This window comes from Haliotis cracherodii, unplaced genomic scaffold (assembly GCF_022045235.1).
Source record: "Haliotis cracherodii isolate W230 unplaced genomic scaffold, xgHalCrac1.p SCAF_6, whole genome shotgun sequence".
Classification (NCBI taxonomy): Eukaryota; Metazoa; Mollusca; class Gastropoda; order Lepetellida; family Haliotidae; genus Haliotis; species Haliotis cracherodii.
Window position 1 is genome coordinate 52,716,811 of NW_027266319.1, and position 25,399 is coordinate 52,742,209.

The 25,399-nt window shown below is 40.7% G+C and overlaps 1 protein-coding gene across 1 annotated transcript in view; it reads left to right on the forward strand.

The window, feature by feature from the left end:
* LOC139446028 (tetratricopeptide repeat protein 41-like) overlaps window positions 1-25,399 on the forward strand; it is a 59,333-nt gene that overhangs the window by 17,844 nt on the left and 16,090 nt on the right. Inside the window, exons 2-13 of the mRNA XM_071227293.1 lie at window positions 2,906-3,746; window positions 5,409-5,616; window positions 9,825-10,045; window positions 13,652-13,827; window positions 15,638-16,079; window positions 17,062-17,301; window positions 18,395-18,599; window positions 20,114-20,279; window positions 21,017-21,190; window positions 21,800-21,845; window positions 23,608-23,714; window positions 24,787-24,976. Of these exons, the coding sequence (XP_071083394.1) occupies window positions 2,957-3,746; window positions 5,409-5,616; window positions 9,825-10,045; window positions 13,652-13,827; window positions 15,638-16,079; window positions 17,062-17,301; window positions 18,395-18,599; window positions 20,114-20,279; window positions 21,017-21,190; window positions 21,800-21,845; window positions 23,608-23,714; window positions 24,787-24,976 (2,965 nt within the window). The 5' untranslated portion in view covers window positions 2,906-2,956. The remainder of the gene's footprint in view (window positions 1-2,905; window positions 3,747-5,408; window positions 5,617-9,824; window positions 10,046-13,651; window positions 13,828-15,637; window positions 16,080-17,061; window positions 17,302-18,394; window positions 18,600-20,113; window positions 20,280-21,016; window positions 21,191-21,799; window positions 21,846-23,607; window positions 23,715-24,786; window positions 24,977-25,399) is intronic.

The following is a 25,399-nucleotide window of genomic DNA, read 5'->3' on the forward strand; positions in this document are numbered from 1 at the left end:
AAAAAAACGCAAAGAAAAGCAGTTCTTAAATATTTTGGAGCATGTTGCCATGGTTACTGTATTGCAAAATGCTACCTACTAACATGACTTCAATGTTGACGTTGATTTCACTTATATCTGTCTTTCCTTCTTCAGAACACACATAAACATCCTATCCTCTCTTAGTAGACTGTTTCGCCAGGAACAACCGCAAGGAGATTTCTGCGGAAATAATCGTAAAGATTTACAGTAATGCTGTAGAACTATGATTGTCAGCACGAAACTCGCCTGATTTAAGATCGGAGTTGTAACTCTAAATCAATCAGGATTAAGATATCTGATATTTCCAATATGAGGTCAGCATTCCTTTCTAAAGTGGTTGTGCCTGATGACTGTCAGAGCTTAAGGATTAACCAGCTTAGATTAAAAGTTGGACTGTTCTAATCCATGGCTTAGCATGCCTACAGGGACAGAATATTTCTGATTGAGAGTTAGCACTTGGCTGGAGATTATCAGGTCAAGGAGAAAAGATATTTTTGGGGGCACTAACCTGAATAGTGATAATTATTGAATATATATATTTTTTTAATACCATTATATGGAGATTTTTTTTTTATAAGATGGTCATCAGAGCCCATTCATACATTATTAATGATATTATCTTAGTAATTCTACGACTTATGTAAGCCTGTGTTTTTGAATGTGGGAGTCATGGTTGTCGTAGCGCTAAGATTGTTTCATGCAAGTGGACCCGGGTGTGCAGTACTTTTCTTGCACTATTTGGCAAGTAGGCAGACCAGTGCAGTGTTGGAAATTATGTTAAAACCCAAGAAGACAGCAGGGTAGGTGACTCATAAGTGTTGCCTGCCCATCTTCAAAGTTACCTGCCCGCATTCAGACATTATAAATGTTGAAAAATTGCCAAAAGAATATGAGACAAATCGCGTCTTGATTCGGTTGAAATAATGCAAACAACTACTTGAGAATAACAAGAGTCATCAGAAGATGACAATCCCCCCCTGGCCTACAATAGCAAAAAGCACCGCTCAGCCCTTGGTTAAGACATATACCAAGTAGTGATGAAACATCTTTCACGGTTTTCAAGTTATGATCTGGAAACGAAATACAGACGGACAAATGGACCAGATGATGACTATAATAAATCTCAATAAAACTGAATACGTAAGTAGTCTTAAAATTATCTGCCAGACTGTCCAGCAGGTGGAGGAAAATTTCATTCAGCCCAACAGAAAAGTTACCAGCCATGGGCAGGTGGGCAGGCAGTGATTTGGGACTGAAAGCATGAGTAACGATCAGGTTACACTGATAGCATTCTGCCAGGTCACAGAGTCTGACTACTAAATCCTGATTGACACATTGGGGACCTATTCTGATTCTAACTCAAAGGTTTTAGTCAATTTTACATACCTTTTGTAGAATGTAGGCAAATATTACCCATAGGGGCATGGTTATTGGTGTAATTATCTTCTGTAATTCTCACTGAGCATTATAATTTTTGCTCAATGCTGATTTGGAATTTATCCAAGTATTCAATTGTTTGAGAAGAGGCCCATACCTGTATAACAGGTTTTTAATGTACGTATTTTAACAAATAACTGAAGATGACATCATCCATTGTTCATGATGTCACAAACGATTTTATGTGATGTTGTTCCAACAATAGGCCAAAAGAGCTGATTTCTCCACTTGGGGTTAGAAAACCCACATTTTGTACATTTTTCAGAATAAAAGGCTATAGATAATATAAAGAATAACCTACTTGTAACTCGTGGGGTTCTGAGCGATGATTAAATAATTAATCTGTAATTCCTCATAGTTTGTATTTGTTCTCTAAATATTTTGCCCATCAGTGCAGAGCTGGTATTTTCACTGATAACATGGGGTTGTGAACTTGTGTTATAGCATAGTGTGTACACAGTAAATACTTGTCAGACACTCATGGAGTTTTTACTGTGCTGGTTGGTAGATGGTTGTTCTCCAGGTTTATACAGGATTGTACTATACAGCATTGTATTGTCCTCACAGCCCGTCACAATAACTCACTCCCGATCGGTTTATGAGGATGTCAAGTGAGCATCAGTGTGAATGAACAGTTCCTGGTAGTGGCTTGAGATAAGTGCCACAGTTGAAGTAGGTGTACGTTCAGGTGCAGAAGAATATGATGTCTTTGCCTGACCTTTGAACAGTATTGTGGACATGACTATCTCCTCAAATAATATAACCCTATGTTTACAAATTCTTATCTTGCTAAACATATTTCATATTCTTTCTTTTTTTTAACTTTTGTTTTGCTTGTTTGTTTCTCAAGTCAGATATCTTAACACTGAATCATCCTGCCAGTGATTTCATTTTTAATTGAATGTAAATGTAACCTGTAGTATATTGTTTTGTTGTTTGTTTGTTTGTTTGTTTGTCGTTTAACGCAACACTCAGCAATATTCCAGCTGTGTGATGGCCTTCTGTAAATAATCAAGTCTGGACCAGACAATCCAGTTTTTGATGTCGAGCATCGTTCCACCCAATGTCAGCCAAACACCCAATCCTGTTTGTCCCCTCTTATGGCAAACATGGGTTGTTGAAGACCAGTTCTAACCCGGATCTTCATGGGCCTGTGGTACATTGATGAATGTTTGATTACTCTGTTGATTACTGGCTTTGTAATGGTCTACATCAAACATCAGTTGTAATAAACAAGTTGATCATTCATATATTTTTGTTTGTTTTCATTTATAATATTCGTATTTTAAGCAAAAGTTGTTTGCCCATACATTTGTATTAGAGATTTGTTTACATTTGAAATCAATGTGTGGCAGTAGGCCTTAAGAATATGTACAAATACACAGAAGAAGACATTTGCATATATCAGCCCTTCTTAACACATTGTACCAATCTGTTTGTGTTACAGATGTGAGAACACTCAAGATGTGAGGGTGTCTGTAGGTGGAGACTGGCAACCATGTTCGAGGACTTTTTGGATGAGAGTCCGGATCCTAGCACAGTTCCGGACACAGGAAAGGAACTGAAGATCCGGAAACCCATCTGTCCATATATTTGCGCAACGCCAGTTGATTTTGAGGACGAACTCAACTTCTTAGCTGAGAAGATCTACCCTCGTATCGTTGAGTTCTCCTTACAAAGAGGTGCCTATTTTAGCCCTGTTGACATTCGCTGGAAGCCTGATGACAGCATCATCCAGAACGGGCAACTCCTGCGCCTCCTGCTCGACTACATCCACAAATGCATGCCTTTCCTTATCTGCCTGTTAGGGGAGTGTTACGGCCCTTACCGCCCAGACAGCTCGGCCACGCTCCCAAAATGTTTCACCAGCATCCCAGAATCATCTCCACCTCTGGACAGGAACTACATGGTGGCAGCGTCTGCAGGGTATGAGTGGGTTCTGGAGGAGTCTCACCAGAACTGTAGCCTGACAGAACTGGAGATCATCCAGGCGGCCTTCCTTGGGGACAGTGAACACTGCAACTTCTACTTCAGGCAGGCGGAACATTTGGACTACAAGTTTGCTGACTTGGGAGAGAATGAGAAGGAAGCTGCCTGTGCTATGTATCGGGAGGAGAGCGAGCATGCTGGACTGAAGATCGGAGACATGAAGCAGAGAATTGTGAAGAAGGGTCTGCCAGTGCAGTACTTCAAGACACCGGAGGAGCTCGGCAGCCTGGTGTTCAAAGACTGGACTGCTGTGGTGGACATGCTGTATCCTCCTCTTGAGAACTTTGAGTATTTCATAGGTAGGTACACTTTGCTTCCATTTCATTAAGTTGTGGAGAATGTTATCATGTTTGTCAATTTTTTCTTTAACATTTTGTTGCATTAGACGTATTAAGGAGAAACATATGCTGCTTGGATACCATGATGCAGTCAGTGATTAAGGCAGGGGCATGCAGACTAAACATTTGGGATTGAAACTGGGAGTTTGGAAGAAAACAAGCTGATGCTTTTAGTCTTCAGAGGAAGTTGAACCTACTGTAGTTATGCATAGTTATTGGATCAGAATGGTTGTCTTCATATCAATTATCAATAGACCTTTTAGCTGGTTGTATATTGTGCATCTAAATAGGATTGGTTGGTGAGACAGAGGGATTTGGTTGATTGTGTGTATAGTAGCCCCACAGCATGGGATGGTTCTCATTGTATCGACCACTGGTTAGTCTTCATACTGTATGTCCTCTGCTATGAGTGCTGGGAATGGGCAAAAGCTCCCATCATTCAAACCTTGTGGGGATTCCACCATAATAATAAAGTGAGTGAGTGAGTGTGGCTTTACGCCGCTTTTAGCAATATTCCAGCAATATCACGGCGGGGGACACCAGAAATGGGCTTCACACATTGTACCCATGTCGGGAATCGAACCCGGGTCTTCGGTGTGACGAGCGAACGCTTTAACCACTAGGCTACCCGACCGCCCCATAAGAATAAAGACCCCTGGCAACCTATGCTTGTTGCTTGAAGTATAAACAAAGCCTATCAGTCAAAGACTGGGTCATTTGATAGTGCAAGAATATGTCCTGTTGGTGATTTTAACATCTTATATATCAGTAATTAAGAAATGCAGGTACATCTAGTTTACATTACAGCCCATATGTTCAGATTGTCATCATGATCACTAGCTGAAAATGCCAAATAACAATTACAGGCTGGGGGACATGTTTATTTTACATAGAGCATCTGCAGTGATTAGGATTAACACTCATCATCCTTGAGTGCGTCATTTTGGCATTGCTGCATCAATTTCAGTTCTGACACAAGAATTATCACTGATGTGAGGTGGGTGGCACAGTCCTTTAAAGCACCGCAAATGGCTGTGCAGAGTTGCATCCTTTGGGCATGCCAAAAACCTGTGATTGTGGGTTCGTATCCTGGTTCGCCACGATTATGTTTCTAGGTTTGTCAGAACCATACACATGTTCATGGGTTTCACCAAAGTGGTAAACGTCTAAGACCTACATTACTTCAGGCCTTCCTCCCAAGTTAAGCTGACACACCATGACATAATTGGAATACTGTTCAAAGGAAAGCAGTGTTAAACCAAACCCAAATGTTTGAAAATGCCCTCCCATACCCCCTTGTTTTAGTGAAAATGACTCCATTTTTTGTCACTGATGAGTCTAATAAAGGTCTATATATTGCAACCATCATGGAACGACTTACATTATGGTACTTAGAATGTTTTGTTTAGACAAGATGCTGCAGTATCTTACGTACCAGGGAGCCGTTTTTCAAAACAACCTTAGCATTACGACTGTCTTAGGTCTATGTTAAGGTATGGGAGTTATGATCTCCTTAGCGCTAAGATCGCTTTGTATAACGGCACCCAGGTCAGAAAGTCTTTCTCAAGGTTATCACTCTTAATACTTGTTGTTAAACCATAGCCACTGTTTTGTCCTGACCAGATACAGAGGAGTACACTGAATGGATGTCTCAGGAGTCATTTGCTGAGAATCTTCGGCAGAAATTCATTGCCTCATCGACAAGTGACACTGTCATGGATAATTTGACTGACTTTGCCCTGTCGGCCCTTGAGGAGGTCAGTATGGACATGGAGGTCGAGACCTTCTCCAAGTACAGAGCCTATTCTGCCAGCAGCGCTCTCAGGAAGAGGTGGGTATCACATCAGACAAACACTGTCATTGTTCTTGCAGTATTCAGTGTGCATTCACAAAGTTTATTAACACTGGCCCTGACCCTAATATTTTTAAACATACACTTTTGTATGGAAAAGGTGGTCCTGTAAGGCTGTAACACAAAAAAAGCAAAGTTTACTTGATTGGTGAATTACTTCAGTTACTCAGGCCTTCTGTCATCATGTTCGTATGTTTCTGTTTCATATGATACGATGCAATCAAGTGATGGATATATGTTTCCCACTTAGTTTGATGTAATTTTGACTTCGGCTTGTACAAATTCCTGTGGGCTACTTCACATTTCCTATCATACCCATTGTGTTAACATTAGGGCTGTTACGATTCATTCGTGTATTCGGTGAATCGAACCGTATCCATTTATGAACTGAATTCTTTATTTGTGGCCACTAGAATCAAATATTTACAAATATGCAAGCATATGCATTTACATAAAAAAAATACCCATAAGAACATATTTTATGCATTGATTTCTTCATAAGACAACACTCTTATACTATTTAATTTGACAGTATTGTGGTCACTGGTCATTGTTGCATTTGAGCAGATACTAGTACCTGGATAAGTTCAGTATATAAATGAATAATATATTAATAATATATTAAAAATTAACAAACCATGTCAAATAATTCATGTTGTTGTTGCCTCACTGAACATGCTGAATATGACAAATAATACATCAACTGCTGGCTTGTTATTGTATTTGTGAATTAATATTCGTATTTGTTACCCTATATTCATGATACGAATCGTATTCGCCTCATAGTGTATTCGTTGCAGCCCTAGTTAACATTACAAGGGCAGTATATCTTTACCTGGGATAGTAAAGCTTTCAGTCAGTCTATCAATCCACATGCTGATATGGAATGAGAACAAGAGAGAATTCTGATTCCAAATAACGAACTGCAACTTAAATACAGTAAACTACGGTTATAACGAACTCAAATGGACCACTAATTTAAGTTCGTAATAACCGTAGTTCGTTATAAGCATACTTACAACATCTATACAGCAAATGGCGGAGACCAAAGATTAAGTTTGTCATATCTGTGAGTTCGTTATAAGCGTGTTTGTTATAAACGTATTTTACTGTATTCCATATCCATCCATGCATCATCCAGCGTTGTTGTGCAAGTCTGGCGTTGTTTCATGTTCGACACTCGTCTAAATTTGGCTACTGAGCAGCTCTAATGTTATGTCAACACTTCAACTGATATTGTCATCACTTGCTGGATAACGGTGTTAGAACCTACAACAAAACGTCGCTCCTAATTGTAATAAAGAAGTTGTTCATCCATGATCCATATGTCTTTCCTTACATACTAAGACTCCATCTTCTAAATGCCTCTCAAAGAAGTTACACTTGCCAGTGTTGGCTTATTAAATTGTAAACTTACACTTGATAAAATTATGCATTAAATGCAACAACAAAATTCACATTTTGCATGTTGTTTTTCTACAAGTGTAACTGATATGAATAAACCAAATTTGAATGGTGATATCAAGCTAATTTACTCAATCTGATGTGTTTTGTTTACAGTTGTGTAGGAATATATTTGGGTTATAACTACAAGAAATTGCAAAGGTGGTTCGGAATAAGATCTTAAATGGAATAGGAATACTTAAATCTGATTAAGGGCAGGACCGAGAATAACCACCTGTAATTCTTCATAGCTCATTACTTATTCACATTATATACCATGAGGCAGGAGTCAAAATAAGAAAAATCATGATCGAATAGACATGTTTTAGGTTACTTTCTTAAGAATAACTTTTCGAAATTTATAGCAAAAATAGATTTTTTTAAAAATAATATTTTTATTCAAAGTCAGCATTTGTATAATTTTGCATAATTTAGGGAATGAACTGGGTCTCGTCTGTAAAAATAATTTAAAATTTGCAATTTTTACAAATTGTTATGGATTAATATAGTCATAGTAAAATAATATTTCAATTTCTATTTGTAAATAATTGAGGAATCACTTTTAGACAATACCAGATCAAGTAGTAAGGGTTAAAATGAAGTCAAATTAAATATCTGCAATTTCAGACTAGTTAAGGGGAAAAAATCTAATCAAAGTTTGCTGAAAAGAGCATGTAAAAAATGTGTCCGATTGTCATGACCTATCACGTACTGCAGTATACTAAATGTGGTTAGTGACACAGAAAGGAGTTCCTTCATTGGGCTGTGCATCACAGATAGATACAGGGGTGCCATGTATCACACATGAGTCACAGAAGCAGCTGAGGTGGAGATGTACACTGAGAGAAATATCACAGAATTCACCCAGTTTATTTTGCCAGTTTTACATTGGCCTGCATGTGGTGTTTTGCTGAGTAGGTGACTGACTACAACAGACTGTGGATTCATGTTAAAATAAACTTGTATTCCCTGCAAGTACAGGCATCGACGTAGAAAATATAAGCAATCTTTGAGTAGTTCTATATCTGTGTCCAACAACCTTAGACAATTAACAATCCTACACTGAAGTATATACAGTTGTTTGCCATTCTAAACAACATTTTTTATCTCTAATAACATGATGTGTTAGAATTTGGCTTTAGACTAGACATCCACAACAAACTCAAGGCTACAATAACTTGGTAGCCAAATTTGTTAAAAAGAGGAGTTTCTTAACACTTTTGAACAAATTTGTATTAATATTTCTCTTCTTCATTGGAAAGACTTTCTCTTGCCCCCACATTTTTATCCCCCGCCCAACAAAGTACATGCTGAACTGATGCCTTTTGCTAGTTAGAAATTTTAGAAATTTTTATTTTTTACGTTTCCATGGCAACAAGATGGACTTAGGTTCTGTGAGGGTAGGGTTCGTTTCTGGAACATAACTCATAAACCGTTCAATATTTTTTCATGAAACTTTGCAGGTTTGTCAGGTACATGCTGAACTGGTGCCTTTTGCTGTTTAGAAATTTTAGAAATTTTTATTTTTTACATTTCCATGGCAACAAGATGGACTTAGGTTCCAAACTCTTCTGTTTTTTACAATTTCCATGACAAGTTCCACCTCGGTTAAAAAAGGTTAGGATTTGTTTAGATTTAATTATGTCATAAATTCTGCAACAGGGACAGGGGATATAGCCACGTTAGTGGCAAACTCTTGTCTTCATTCATATTTATCTTTGCTGCATTGGAATCTGAGGGCTTGACCTGGCTCAGTGAGAGTACAGTAGAACACGAATATAACGAACACGGATAGAGTGAACAGACGGATACAACGAACCTTTACAAATTCACTGATTTATCTCCTATATATTATCATATAGAATTTACAATCATAATGAACTCTCTACAGCGAACTAACGGATATAGTGAACTGATATCTGATCACCGACAAGCCCATCTTCCACTAATTAGTTTGGGTATAGCGAACTGAGCCATCTCATTCATTGTCCAGTGTCACTGACAATTGGCTGTATGCAATCAGCAGCAAATCAACACAATGGCAGCGAATCAACGCAATCCAAGATGGTGGACGTTTCCGAGCGAAAATGTATATCACGAACAACGGATATTACAAACTGATTTCTCTGGTCCCTTGTAGTTCGTTATATCCATGTTCTACTGTAGTTTTGAGTGAACGAGTGAGTGAGTGAGTGAGTGAGTGAGTGAGTGAGCATGGTTTTACACTGCTTCCAGCAATATTGCAACAACATCACAACAGGGGAGACAAGTAATAGGCTTCACCCATTGTTCCCACGAGTGGAATCGAAAGAATGACTGAATGAAAAGTCCCGCCGACCAATAAAAAGCCAAGTTATTTATAGAAAAACGTCATAACAGAACATTGAATACACTGCGTCTGGCTTCCTTTATGAGTAAGAACCCCCAAGAAAAACCCTAAACTAGATGTCATTTTGTTGTGGCCTGAGCTATTTATTACACTAAAGAATTGGTGTCATGTTAAATCAATGTGTGACCTGGATTATGTCTGTCATTGCAGATTGTTTTTCATGCTATCAACCTCTAGTTTGAATGTTTTAGTCAGCTTGCCAGGTGCAATTATTTACAGACTGAGAGGACATTTTGTTTGTGTTTGACATTGTTGTAAGTCAAGCTTTTTTCATTTTGACTGGAAAATATTAGAATCAGGCGATAAACATTAAATGATGTTTACAGATAGGCTTTGTATGTTTCCATGACGACAGGAAAGAGGAGCCTTGTAAGAGGAAGTCATTGATGATCTTGTCAGGGGAGAGAGGGTCAGGCAAGTCTGCACTGGTGGCAAAATGGCTGAAGGTGTTTCACGAAGACAACCCGGAGGTGAAGGTCATCCACCATTTTGTTGGCTGCAGCGCACACAGCACTGACATCACCATCTTCCTCAAACACTGCATCAAACAACTACGTGCACATTTTCTTTCTGAAGGTATGTAGGCATGGTTCATTCAGCATTAATGGTAGTAGATACAGGTGTGTTGAAAAGGAACTGAAAACATGTTATAAACATCATGTTAAATACCTCTCATGAGCGAGAGAAAGTCTGTATGAAGTTAAAGATGTAGGATCAAAGGAGGTGGTGACATTACTTCCGAAATGCATCAGGATGGGTCCAGGGTGTTTATCATAACAGAATAGAGATATAACAGAGCTCCAGACAAGCTTTTGGTGTTGTGGGTATTTTACCCATGCATTTTAAAATCATTGGGTCTCAGTAATTCTATCTGGGTATTCAAATTTCTGTTACCCACTAGTTTTTACACATGTGGGTATTTAAGTTAAATATTTAAAAACACAATTCATCTAGTCCCCGCAAACTGGTGTCGTGTCGGTTCGAGAGCTTTATAGGACTCAAAAATACCATGATACTTCCGCAAGAAAGTGGGATGGCAAATGATCATGATGTTACTGTCATCGTGGAGTTTGGCAAGGTTGACGGAATGCCCGTTTATAATTTCAAAATAAGTTGCTGATTTTCTAATCGAATACGCAGGGTTACTTCACAATATTTTGATGATACGCACAAGTTTGATTTTTGTAGCATATATGTAATGTTCGTTGCGTATTTGATACGCTTTGATTTTATTTTACTGCATATTTCTACATTTCTGATGCGAATTTTACGCAAATACGCAGCTTATCTGGAGCTCTGTATAATACTCTGTATAAGCAAGGATCATGTTAAAGATGGTCTCAATATTTGTTACATATAGTTGGTAGTTCTATGCAAACAGTGCACATGCATGGTATACACACCTGGCAGCTAAATACACAATACTGTTATGGGTGACTGTGGTACTCTTTCTCTTAGAGTTACAGGACTTCTAAGGAAACATTGGAACATACTGTTATTACGTACATATACAGATTGCTGATAGCTGTATTAATTCAGTCAAGTGACTTCATAATTGTAATATACTCAACAACAAAAGTTCCTGTGCCACCAATATTTTAATTTATTTTTCGAACAAGTTAAGTTTGGTTTTCATTATTGTAGTACATGTATGGAATCAAGTCACCAAAACGCAACTGCTGCAGAAAAGCATGCATTCCATACAAAAGTTGACTTTTATGCAAGCCCCATGCATTTCACTACCCAAAAATGGGTATAAAAGCATGTGCTTTAACGGAATTCCATATGCATTGTTTAGCATCGTGCTGACAACAACCACTCAGAAAAATAACAAAGCTACGCAATTATTCAACATTACAATATGCCATGGCTGTCTGAAAATAAGCGTCTGCGAGCCATTGGTATGCTTGAAGCAGGATCGAGTCAACGTGATGTTGCAAGACAATATAACGTCCACAGAAACACCATTTGGTGTTTATGGCAATGTTGGCAACAAACGAATCCAGTCAGAGACCATCCTTGGAGTGGCAGGTCACGCGTAACCAATAATCCACAAGACAACTGGATTCGAACAACACACCTACAAAATCGATTCCAGCCAGCAATAGTGACTGCAAGAAGCATCCCTGGCCTTCGACGAATATCTTCACAAACCGTTCGTCGCCGCCTTAGTTGTGCAGGGATTGTCGCCAGACGACCCGCCAGATGTCCAATTTTGACAGGAAACCACCGTCAAGCACGTCTTCAGTGGTGCAGACAGCGTCTACGCTGGACGGCCATGCAGTGGGGACAAATTCTATTCACTGACGAGTCTCGTTTTCACCTCAGCCACAGTCATTGACGGATTCGAGTGTACCGACGTCGAGGTGAACGTTACGTCAATCATTGTGTCATCGAAGAAAATTATAAGATTAACGCGGCAGCGTTATGGTATGGGATGGGATTACAGCAAGACAGGTCCGGTTTGATAGTGGTAGAGGGAAATCTCAATGGACAGCGCTACCGCGACGAGATCATCGGCCCTGTTGTTCTACTGTTTTTGCGTCATCATGGCCCAGGCATTACCTTTCAACATGACCATGCCTCATATTGCTCAACTTGTTCAGGATTCTCTTAAACAAAACAACGCCAATGTCATCCCCTGGCCGGCTCGCTCCCCTGATCTCTCACCAATCAAGCACATGTGGGATGCGATGGATCAGCGCCTTCGACGTCAACCATGTGTTCCACAGACACTCCAGGAACTTTGAAACATGCTCCAGCAGATATGGACAGATATCCCACAGGACTTTGTGCGACACCTGGTCTTTTCCATGAGACGAAGATGTGTTGCTTGCATCGCAACCAGAGGTGGACACACACGCTATTGATTGACAAACTGACATTTTGGCATTTTCATATTTTTTATGAAATCACGCATTTTCTGAAGTCAGTATGGCAAATTAAACCATTTAAACACTTACGGGAGTCTTTTATCTGTTGTAAACCGAAATTGTTTCAGATTTGGTGAAAAACGTACCTTTGCATTAAATCTTATTTAATGTCACAGGAATTTTTGTTGTTCAGTATATTTTAAGTATCATATAAGTTGTAGTAGTATTACTCGGGGAACATTGGGTTTTATGCTTTCCGTGTTAGGTTTTGTACCATGAGACGGAGCCGTGTGCTATAATAGCTAATGAGGGTCTCATAACCTGCCATTGTAAAAGAATTTATACAAATTCAAAATTGACAGAAAATGGCTGTTTGATTGAGTTGAGGTTAACTTGTGCTATGTCACATGACTTTCATTGACTCGGAAAAAGTGTGCGGCTTTTTGCTTGGAAGGGGGTATAAGGGATTAATTCTCCCTCTCAGAAATCCATGTGCAGCCTGTCTTCTTCGTGGCAGGGTATAAAGGACTTATTCTCTCGCTCAGAATTTCTTTTTCCTCCCATGTGGGAAACATAGTATTTTATCAAGATCACATGAACCAATCAGATCTCATCATTCTGACTTGGAGGTATGAGAAAGAAGGTTAGGAATATGTATATACCATACCTCCTGCAAACATTTTTCCTTGACAACCACTCATATTCATTGCATCAAAACGCAGGTCTTCAGTTTGTATCAGTTTAACGTTCAGTACTTCAAACCAAGAAAGCTACAGAACTGAAATGTTTGCTAGTTTGTTTTCAACTGCCTCCATCCAAAGTTTATACACTGGTCTGGTTTTCAATGAAGTCTTATTCACTACTAAACAAACCTTTTTTTCAATCCATGATTTTCATTTACTCAGATAACATAATGGTATTTAAAATGTTGCTAGTATGCTATAGCTTTCAACATTGAAACGTATTGAAAAGTTTATATTTTTTAGCACACCTGACTGAAAGTTGACCAGTGAAGATCCGGGGTAGAATAGGTCTACAGCAACCCATGCTTGCCATAAAAGGCAATTATGCTTGTCGTAAGAGGCGACTAACGGGATCAGTGGTCAGCCTAGCTGTCTTGGTTGATGCATGTCATCATATCCCAATTGCATGGATCAATGCCTATGATGTCAATCACTGGATTGTCTGGTCCAGACTTGATTATTTACAGACTACTGTCATATGGCTGGAATATTGCTGAGTGCAGCATTAAACAACAACAAACAAACAAACTGAAGGTTAAGTGTGCTTGTCATGGCTTGATTGACAGACACATGGGATGACTCCAGTGATGAACCCTCTCAGTCCACGGACAGTGAAGACCAACCAACCAACTTCCCGGAGACATGTGAAGCATTCCTGGCCTCTGCCTCCCTGGGTCCGTGTGTCCTGGTGCTGGATGGGATAGATGAGCTGGGAAGCTCCCTCAATCTCACCCCACAGGAGGTAGAGTAGAGTCTAGCAAGGGGTGTGTTGTGATGGTGATGCTGTCTCACCCATAGGAGGTAGTGTAGAGTGTAGCAAGGGGTGGTAGTGAAGGTGATGCTGTCTCACCCATAGGAGGTAGTGTAGAGAGTAGCAAGGGGTGGTAGTGAAGGTGATGCTGTCTCACCCATAGGAGGTAGTGTAGAGTGTAGCAAGGGGTGGTAGTGAAGGTGATGCTGTCTCACCCATAGGAAGTAGTGTAGAGTGTAGCAAGGGGTGTGTTGTGAAGGTGAAGCTGTTTCACCCACAGGAGGTAGTGTAGAGTGTAGCAAGGGGTGTGTTGTGAAGGTGATGCTGTCTCACCCATAGGAAGTAGTGTAGAGTGTAGCAAGCGGTTGGTAGTGAAGGTGATGCTGTCTCACCCACAGGAGGTAGTGTAGAGTATAGCAAGGGGTGGGTAGTGAAGGTGATGCTGTCTCACCCATAGGAGGTAGTGTAGAGTGTAGCAAGGGGTTGGTAGTGAAGGTGATGCTGTCTCACCCATAGGAAGTAGTGTAGAGTGTAGCAAGGGGTGTGATGTGAAGGTGAAGCTGTTTCACCCATAGGAGGTAGTGTAGAGTGTAGCAAGGGGTGTGTTGTGAAGGTGAAGCTGTCTCACCCATAGGAAGTAGTGTAGAGTGTAGCAAGGGGTTGGTAGTGAAGGTGATGCTGTCTCACCCACAGGAGGTAGTGTAGAGTGTAGCAAGGGGTGGGTAGTGAAGGTGATGCTGTCTCACCCATAGGAGGTAGTGTAGAGTGTAGCAAGGGGTTGGTAGTGAAGGTGATGCTGTCTCACCCATAGGAAGTAGTGTAGAGTGTAGCAAGGGGTTGGTAGTGAAGGTGATGCTGTCTCACCCACAGGAAGTAGTGTAGAGTGTAGCAAGGGGTGTGTTGTGAAGGTGAAGCTGTCTCACCCACAGGAGGTAGTGTAGAGTGTAGCAAGGGGTTGGTAGTGAAGGGGATGTTGTCTCACCCATAGGAGGTAGTGTAGAGTGTAGCAAGGGGTGTGTTGTGAAGGTGATGCTGTCTCACCCATAGGAAGTAGTGTAGAGTGTAGCAAGGGGTTGGTAGTGAAGGTGATGCTGTCTCACCCACAGGAGGTAGTGTAGAGTGTAGCAAGGGGTGGGTAGTGAAGGTGATGCTGTCTCACCCATAGGAGGTAGTGTAGAGTGTAGCAAGGGGTTGGTAGTGAAGGTGATGCTGTCTCACCCACAGGAAGTAGTGTAGTACTGTGTAGCAAGGGGTGTGTTGTGAAGGTGAAGCTGTCTCACCCACAGGAGGTAGTGTAGAGTGTAGCAAGGGGTTGGTAGTGAAGGGGATGTTGTCTTACCCATAGGAGGTAGTGTAGAGTGTAGCAAGGGGTCGGTAGTGAAGGTGATGCTGTCTCACCCCATAGGAGGTGGTGTAGAGTGTAGCAAGGGGTGGGTAGTGAAGGTGATGCAGCCCCACCCACAGGAAGTAGTGTAGTAGTGTGTGGCAAGGGTGGGTAGTTAAGGTGATACAGCCCCACCCAGAGGAAGTAGTGTGGGTCTGGTTGAAGGATGAACAAAAAGGGAGTACTTTGTCCAATCCCACAGGAAGTTGTGTAGGTCTGGGTGAGGGATGCACAAGTAAGGAACACTCTGTCCCATACCACAGTAAGTAGTGTAGGTCTGGGTGTTGTAGTAACTAGTAGTAGAGTAACAATCACAATGCTATTTCACTGGAAAAGACAAAAAGGAAAAGTTAATAAATAGGACAAAAGTATGCATGATGCAATGAACAAGATGCTCTAAAGGTCTTTGTTTTACAGGTGAAGGAGTTCCTATGGTTACCCTCGACACTACCACAGAAGTGTCGCATCATTGTCACAACCACCAGATCAGATCTGACCTTCCGAAATTTGTCCAAGCGGTCAGATGTCCAGCTGATGTCCATCCCGTCCATAACATCAGACTCCCACAAGATGCACTTCCTCCAGGACAGCATGAAGCAGCACTACTCCCACATCTCCAAGTCCTGCCTGCAGCACATCCTAGACATCAAGATGACTTGTCGCCCCCTCTTCCTCAGTGTACTCTCTGCTGAGATGCAGTGTTTCCATGTGTACATGCAGTTGGAAGAGTTCATTGAGGACAACCTGGAGGTGTGTTCTGTGCGGGAGTTCTGGACCAAGTGTCTGCGGAGGTGGACGAGTCACTACAGCTGGCAGCTGGACTCACATTCCACGGAAGAGGATGACAAGAAAGAGTTTGGTGCGTACAACCGTCAGTCAGTTAATAGGGGCTAATTGTTCATGAGGAGGTACGGGTGGTCCAATGGCCTAAGGCGCCGCAATTTGCTGTGCAGAGTTGTGTCCCTTAGGCACACCAGAATCCTATGATCGTGGGTACAAATCCCTGTTTGTATAGATAGATAGATCGACAGATAGATAGATTGGACCCAAGGGATTAATATATATAATACATATAGAAAACTATCAATATTCAATGTTAATAACTATATGGTTAAAGTAATTATTTGGAGCCCTGATGGGACTGCTCATAATATCAATCACTGGTTTGCCTGGTCCAGACATGATTATGTATAGGCTGCTGTGATATAGCTGGAATGATGGGGTATGTGGCTCAGAGCAACATACATATAAAAAAACAAATGTGTAAGGTATCAAATGAAATTAACAGGTAACAAATCTATGTTTGAAACCTTTTACTTCAAACAACACAGTAAGTTTATCTCCCAGTTGACTATGTTATAAGGACTGTTTTAATTGCATTTTTTAGGTTAGAAATAACCGAGTTCATAAGAACTGTGTGTTCACGTGTTCAAATATCACTTCACGCGCACCAGTGTATTGTATACATCCTCCAGACGGCATTGTTGACATAATTCAAATCTTATTGCGAAGTAAAGTTGGAATGACGTCACACTAGAAACGAGGTCACTGCTGAAGATTGTTGACATCATTTGACAATTGTGGTTTCCAAAGACAGTTGTCATGATCAGTGCATTTTTCTAAAGGGGAGCTCGAATGGATTAAGAAATAAATTGTAATAAAGAAACTCTTACACTCACGTGTGTCATACTGAATTTACGAAACTCGTGTCAGAATTCATGTATTGGCCTCACTTTCTCGGGAAACACAAGAATTCGGACACTCGTTTTGTAAAATCAGTATAGCGTACTTAATCTCCATGTATGAGGCATTAACATAACCCTAGCTTGATGCTGTTACAGAATATGTTGGCTGGGTGTGCGATGCGCTCTGTCTCCTGGCTCTGTCAAGGAACGGCTTGTCACGGATAGAGGTCATGCAGCTGCTGCGGAACATGGGCTACGTGGGAAGTCTCGAGGTGTCTCATTATGACTGGCTGCAGTTCAGGTCATGTCTTGGGTCATCGGTTTATGACAAGGCGGATGGACTCATTGACTTCTCACACCAACATCTCAAAGAGATTGTGGAATATGTGGTGCTACGTAAGTAGACACTGAGTCATATCATCATCATCATCATCCTCCTCCTCCTCCTCCTCCTCCTCCTCTAGCAACCCATGCTTGCAATAAAAGGCGACTATGCTTGAGGTAAAAGGCGACTAACGGGATTGGGTGGTCAGGCTCGCTGACTTAGTTGATGCATGTCATTGATCCCAATTGCGTGGAACGATGCTCATGATGTCAATCACTGGATTGTCTTGTCCAGGCTTGATTATTTACAGGCCGCTGTCATATAGCTGGAATATTGCTGAGTGCAGCGTTAAACAAGAAACAAACAAACAAACAAACAAATCATTATCATCTTTCTTCAGCATAGATGTAGGCCATTGGCCTTCACATCTTCAGTTACCATGCACCTAACTTTGAATTAGACATTCACACTTTTGTTTCTTAATTGCATTGCATGAACTGCAAGCTAGACCTTGTTGTACCATATGTTTGTATGTCTGTATCGAAATGTCCAAATAAAATCACTTGCTCATGTTCAAATATTCGAACATTAAATCCTAAAAAATGGAAAAGCAGCATTTTGGACACATTTTAACCCTACCTCTACCATGTCTACATCTAGTTTTGTTGTTATTACAAAACATGCAAGTAGCATGGTACACTATATTATTGTGGTAGTTAATTCGTAATGGATCATAATGGCGAATGTTTACTAACACATTAACCATGTCAAACACAAAATGTTTCTTGTTCTTTATTCAACTTTTAGGACATCAATTAGGATTGATCGATGCTGATTTTCTTTACCGAGTTCGGTAAACAAAGAGTTTTAGTTTTAGTTAGTGGGTGTCCACTAAAAGTAAATTCAGTTAATAAGAATATTTCTGTGTGCACCTTTAAGGGGATGCAATGCAAATACAACCATGAACCAGTCTTCATTGCAGAGAACATTTATTTCTAACTCAATTTAGAAAAAACCCTTAGCAGATTACATGAATGGTACTTATTTGTGGTATACATGTATGTGTAATTGAAGTGGGTGGGTATGACATGTCAGTGCCATGTCCAGCCCCTTCCCACGTTCCCAAATAGTGTTATTTAATTGTTCTATCTCTGTTGTAACTAGGGGTTGTGAAATCATCATCAAGTGACGTGAGCCGGAAGTCGGAGCTCGAGACAGAATGGGTGGAGAAGAAGAGGAAACTACACAATCATCTCGCTGAGTATTTCAACGATCAACCTCACTCCCAGAGGAAACTCCAGGAGTTACCATGGCAACTGATGATGGCAGGAGATCATGAAGCGCTTCTGGGATTTGTCACACACATTGAGTAAGAACAGTTATTCATTCATAGATCATTCCCTTGTGGATTCCAGGTGGGAATAGGTCCCAGCACTAGGGATGGGACGAGTCCAAATTTACTAACCCTATTACCTGACCCTACCCGGGTACCCACTGCAGGTCTCAAGAGATGGGAACAAAATGTCTGATTTGGAATTGTTTTACTGCAGCCCTGGCAAAAACTATTTAGATACATGTATCAAATGATCAAATCATGCGTACAATGAAGTTGACTGAAACTTTGTCTTTTTTCAATCATATACAAGTCAAAGGAATGTGCACATTGTCAGAAAGAATTACAAACATTAGCGACTTGTAATGTAAACAGTGAGTTTTTTGTCATTAAACAATGTATTGTATCACATGACTAACAATGGCTCCAGGTAGTCCTGTCGGTATCCGAGTTACCTGTCCCAGCCCTACCCAGCACCCTATGCTGGTAATAAAAAGCGACTACATGGGTAGTCAGATTGTTGCTCATAATATCAATCACTAAATTGTCTGGTCCAGACCTGATTGTTTACAGACCATTGTCATATAGGTGGAATATAACTGAGTACGGCATTGAACAACAAACACACACTTTTAGATCATTGGACTCCAGTGTCCAATTTGACAAGGTGATCGGTATGATTGCCGGTACCCATAAAATATAACATATCTTTCTCACAGTTATCCTATTCCACTATGTCCATTACATTAGCATTGCACATACACACTGCACTTATAAAAGCAGATGTGCTGGCTGGCTGGACAAGTGGTAAGTGCATCGACCTGTCATGCACATACACTGGGCTCTAATGTTGTTTATCATACCTCCATGTCAGAATGAGATCTGATTGGCCCAGTGATCTTGATAAAATACTGTGTATCCCGCCTTGGAGGGGAATAAATTTCTCATCGGGGGAATAAATCTCTTATACCCAACCACAAGCAAGTCTGGCTGCACGTGGATTTCTGAGAGGCAGAATAAATCCCTTATACCCCGCTTCAAAGCAAAAAGCTTCAAATTTTTTCCAAATCAATGGAAGTCACTTGACATAGTGCAAGCAAACCTCAGCTCAATCGAGCAGCTGTTTTCTATCAATTTTGAATTTGTATAAATTCTTTTACAATGTCATATTAGAACATGTCTGTAAGATAAATTCATTGTAGCAGGATCACTTGGTGTACTTGGGGTTTTATACTCTAATGCGGGACACATAAACCCCATGTACCCCATGTAATCCTGCTACAACTTATATTGTGTAAGCTGGTAATGATTTCCCAACGTAAGTAGGAAGTGTTAAAACCTAGTACTTAAGAATTGTGCTTGTCTGAACGCCAGGTTCAAACAGAATAGTTAGTTCACACAATGTGCAAAGCTCATTCCGGGTGGTCCCTACAGTTTCTGGCTTGAATACTGCTTTGGTGTGAATCTCTCACTCACTATTCCATGGAGCCTTGTGCATCAGTGGGCTGTGATTGCTAGCACTGGTATATATACCCATGTTTGATCTCCAGCTACCTGCTGGACTTGCTGGATGAGAAGGGCAAGTTCCCAGGCAACAGACATGACCTGAAGATGTACTGGGTGTACCTGTCACGGCTGGGCCTGGAGGTGGACAACACATACTGCCAGCTGCTGGTCCGGATCGGGCTGCTGGAGTCCAGCCTCAAGGACCTGCAGGTGATGACAACTCAGCCCCTGGAGGCATCCGCAGGTCCATCTGGGATGCGTGGCCACAGCATGCATGCAATGCCACTGCACATTCCAAGAAAGTTATTAAAGTTAATGGGTGAATTCGTGAACACAAGCTACATGTATCACACATTTTCAGTTGTGTAGCATTGAATGTAAAAATCTCCAAAGATACATAAAATAAACTTCCATCCTGTAAACATCCACCATACAATTATTGAGGAACAGAAACAAGCAGGCAATGAGGGAGGTTGTTTTGATATATGACAATAACATCATCATCCAATGCCGTTAAAGTTGGGGAAATGACTTAAACATTTTGAAAGGCGTCGGATTTGGCAAGTATAGTGAACTGATTCAGTAAATATAATTTTTCCTTATCCTGACTCATATGCTAAAGCAATATGTATGACTCTGAGTCAGGATAAGTATAAATGATCAAGCATTATTAGAAAAAAAATAAATGTATTTTTTAAAGTAAAAATACAGCAATAGATTAGTCCTTAATTTGATCTATAAATAATATTGAAACGCTGGTGTGTGGAATAGTTTTGTTATTGGATGTACCAGTAGCATCTTTCTTGCAAGAAAGAAGCTAAGGATGTCGTAAACAAATCTCTTTCAAAGCATGCTGGGGTCTTTCTCAATATGTACTTAAATTTGGTCACTTTGGTTTTGAAAGAACCATGAATTATCAGATTTAAACTGCTTATTTCTTCTTGCAGCCCGTGATGATGACAGAGGTACCCGATGACTCGGACTCGGAGGATGCGAGGAGTGTGGAGATCCACGATCCCAGGAAGTCCACCATCCTCCACACCCCGGTCCTCCGATATCCAGAGCAGCTGTCTGTTATAGAGGAGGGGTACAGCGAGTCAGACGAGAGATTCAGCCAGCAGGTGAGGAGGATGCTTATAATTATACAGCCAAACCCTTCTATGATGCTACTCTGTATGATGCCACTCGATCAGCATCCTCTGTAGTCTCACCGACCACATGGGGAAACCGGATTAGAATAGGTCCCCAGCAACCTATATTGCTCATAAGACTCTTATTAAGAGATGACCAAATGGATTGGATTGTCCCACTGTGGTGGTCACACTTTAACGCAATCCAGTCTGTGCCCAAAATGTCCATATCTTACAGCCTTTTTGTATCATTGATGTAGATTTTAGTGTTAATGTATGGACTATCACTTACTGTTCTTAATAGTAGACAGGAAGAAATCTGTCAAACCCTGGCTTCATACAAGTGGCTCAAGTCGCAGTCTTCCACTCCAATTCAGTTCCTCGCTCTGTCAAGATGGAAATGAAACTCCATATCCATAATGTAGAACACATTCAGCCAAGCAATTTTAGGTATTTGGTAGAATTTAAGTTATGGAATTGGAAAATGCTAAAAGAATCATATAATATCAAATATAAAGCAATATTGTGTTTATATTGCTACTAAGAATAACATTTGAGCTGAGTTTTCCTGCTAATGAGAAATGGTATTTTGTTTTACAGTCAGAAGTATTAAAAGAAGAAGAAAAAATATGCATATCTGACAAGGGTGAGTGGCAAACACATTCTCAGTAAAACTATTAATAATTGTATTTCTACCTACATAGACCGCCTCTGTGGTCTAGTGGATAATGTGTCTGCCTGGAGGGTGGAAGGTTGGTGGTTATATACCCAGCAGCATCAATTGTCATTTCCCAGTCTAGCGTTCGGCATTAAGGGAATAAAACGGCTCAGAGTCAGTAAACTGTGTCTGAGTGGGGTCCATGTTAAACTGCAGCATGGGCTAGCATTAGTAGTAACAATAGTTCTGACTAGTACAAGCAGCCACACACACACAAACACACACAGGCATGTTGCTCTATGAGTGCAAGAAAATTAAATGCAACATTCGACCCTACTTCCCATGTAGGGTTTGAGTGAGTGAGTGAGTGAGTGAGTGAGTTGGGTTTAACGCCGCTTTTAACAGTATTCCAGTTATATCATGGCGTGTCAGCTTAATGTGGGAGGAAAGCCTGAAGTGATACAGGTCTCAGACGTTTACCACTTTGGTGAAACGAGCACAGGTATGGTGCTGACAAACCTAGAAACATAATCGGGGTGAACGGGGATTCAAACCCACAATCATAGGTTTCTGGCATGCAGAAGGGACGCAACTCTGCACAGTGAATCGCAGCGCCTTAGACGACTGGGCCACCTGTGTCCTCGATGTAAGGTTTGAATCCCATAATGCCGTGATTATGATCCTTGGTCTGTCTGCACCATACCCGTGCTTGTAGGTTGCATCAAGTAGTAAACATCAACAACCTGCATCACTTTGGAGATCAACATACTGTGTTTACAATGTAGAGCTAGGTTACCTGTAGATTTAACAATGCAAAGTTGATTTATAAACCGAACGCACAACATGAGTTTTAAAATGCAAAATTTAGCTTGGTACATATAATTATTTAAATATGCCTACTGACAATAAATGTAAAAGAAGAACTATTGTAAAATTATTGGCTTCAATGGTGATGCAGCTGTCAAATCGACTGTTTCAATCAAGGTGGGTTTATTGTGATTTGGTACCTCTGATTGACCAATCAAAATCGAGTATTTTCCAAATTCATAGTAGAATTCATGGTTTTCCTCCCAACTTAACCTGACATGATGTAACTGAAATACTGTCAAGGTGCACAAAACCCAACTCACTCACCACTTCTGACTGATCTGCCTCTAGCTATTAGCGTGAGTACAATAGCATCAGGTACTAGGGCCGGGACGGGTACTCGGGTACTCGTTTTGGGTGGGTACTGAGTAGGACTTGGGTACCCACAGGACTACCCAGACCTGTGGTTAGTCGGGTGATATATTTTTTAATGACCAAAATTATCTAAAACTCTATGGTTACACCACAAGTGACAAATGTTCATATTTCTTTTCGACTATGCACGCATTCCTTCTGACTTTATATGTTTGCATAAAGATAAAACTTCAGTCAACTTCGGTGTATGCATGACCAGATCATTTTATACGTGTATCTAAATACGTCAAACGTTTACCAATTGGACATTTTGTACCTATCTCTTGAGACCTACAGCGGGTACCCGGGTAGGGTCGGGTAATAGTGGTGTGGGTACCCGGGTAGTAAATTAGGACTCGTCCCAGCAATGTATTTGTAAGAAGATTAATAAGATGGGAATAACTGCAGATTTACTGATATTGTGAAGGATTATTTCATCTCATTTTGTATGAGGAACAAGTGGAAGAGAAACATGGATGATTTTGTTTCCTATCTACAAGTGAATATAAGAGAAATGTTATTTTTGCAGGACTGGTTACCTCCCTTGCATGGCACATCAGTCAGTTTTTGCTGGAGCTTGGTCACGCTGACACCACAGAGCAGATCCTCACAGGCCTCCTCGAGTACCTCTGCAGGGTCAGTACTAGACTCTCCTACAGCCCATACTTCTTACAAAACAATCTCATCCCCTTTATCTCGAGCAGCTTATTCTCATCCCTCTTCAGCTCTCGGAATTAAGAAATTAAGTGAAGCCTGGGTACAGTAATATGAACAGGCAGGATAGGATCTCATTTTTGTGTCTTTGGATCTCAAATATTTCAACATGAAGTCATGAAGATGTTATAGATAACACCTCTTTATTGTTTGTAACGACGTTTCAGGGCTACCTTTTGCCTCTTCATCAGGTGAACACTGAGTAATCGTATGGAGTTCATATATGTACATGCTAATATGATTCTTGTCAAAAATTGTTTGAACTATCGGATGAGATTTTCTATCAAGTCGCACTGTTCATTTCCATGTTAGCAGACAGTTTCGCTCAAGCAATTATAGTAGCTTGACTACCATGTACACAGAACAGTTTGTGCCTCAGTGTTGGATGGTGATGAAAAATGTTTTAAAATCCTGTAAATTGGGACGGTGCATTTCAGAAGTAAAATGTCAGTGTACCTTTGCCTTCTACATGTGAAAAAACATGCAGGATTATGGAGGACCATGACGTAGACATCACTTTGAATGATTAAGATGACATTCACCCATTCCTTTCGTTCTTGTCAGTTCCATATTTCACAGAATTTTAGATCTAGAAACAAGGGGTAAGGAGGTGACCTGTATATGATTTTTCTTATTTATCGAAAACATCCTCAGTGTTTTACTCTTTTTTATTGTTTGTTTGTTTGTTGTTCAATGCCACACTCATCAATATTCCAGCTATATGACAGCAGTCTTTAAATAATCGATGAAGTCTGGACCCGATAATCCAGTGACCGATATTCTGAGCAACAATCCATGCCATCAGGGTGTGATGACACATAATCAACTAAGTCATCAAACCTGACCACCCAATACATTTGGTCACCTCATACAACGAGCATTGGTTGCTGGGGACCTATTCTAACCTGGAAATCCCACAGGGTTTTCTCCCTTTGTTTGAAAGAGATACAGTATACAGCTCTCAAAATGACCTTTACATTTCCCTTTGATGTAGAACTACCCATTGAGCTGCAATGAGCTGAAGGTGATGGCGGAGTGTCAGGAGATGCTCGGAAACATCCACCACTCCCGGGGTGACATGAGGCGCTGTGAGGGCTGCTACAGACGAGCGCTCAGGATCATTGTCGACCTCCTGGAGAAGAATGATGAGGACATCGACATCACTCGACTACAGGTGCTAAAAGGTAGGTGTGTTCTCCTATTACAGTGATTCAATACTGCTTTATGAGGCAGCAATATTCCAGCTATATATCCCAGCAGCCTCTGGACCAGGCCAACCAGTGGTTGAAGACATGACCATCCATCCTTGCCACCAAGGTACAAGACACAATCAGTCAAGAGCCTGACAAATCAATCCCCATTTTAGTCGCCTCTTACAACAAGCAGCAAGTACTTGGTAGCTATTCAGATTTGGAATCCCCATAGGGAGCCTGGAAGACGTTTCACAACATCATTATAGAAATGCATGTTTACAATATCAGATTTCTTTTCACGTGCCCAACTGACATACATTGGTGATATTGTTTGCATCATTATTGCAATAGGAAAATGCTATGCTCTAATATGCATGAATAACATTCAGTGTTTGAGATCTGAGCATCTACCTG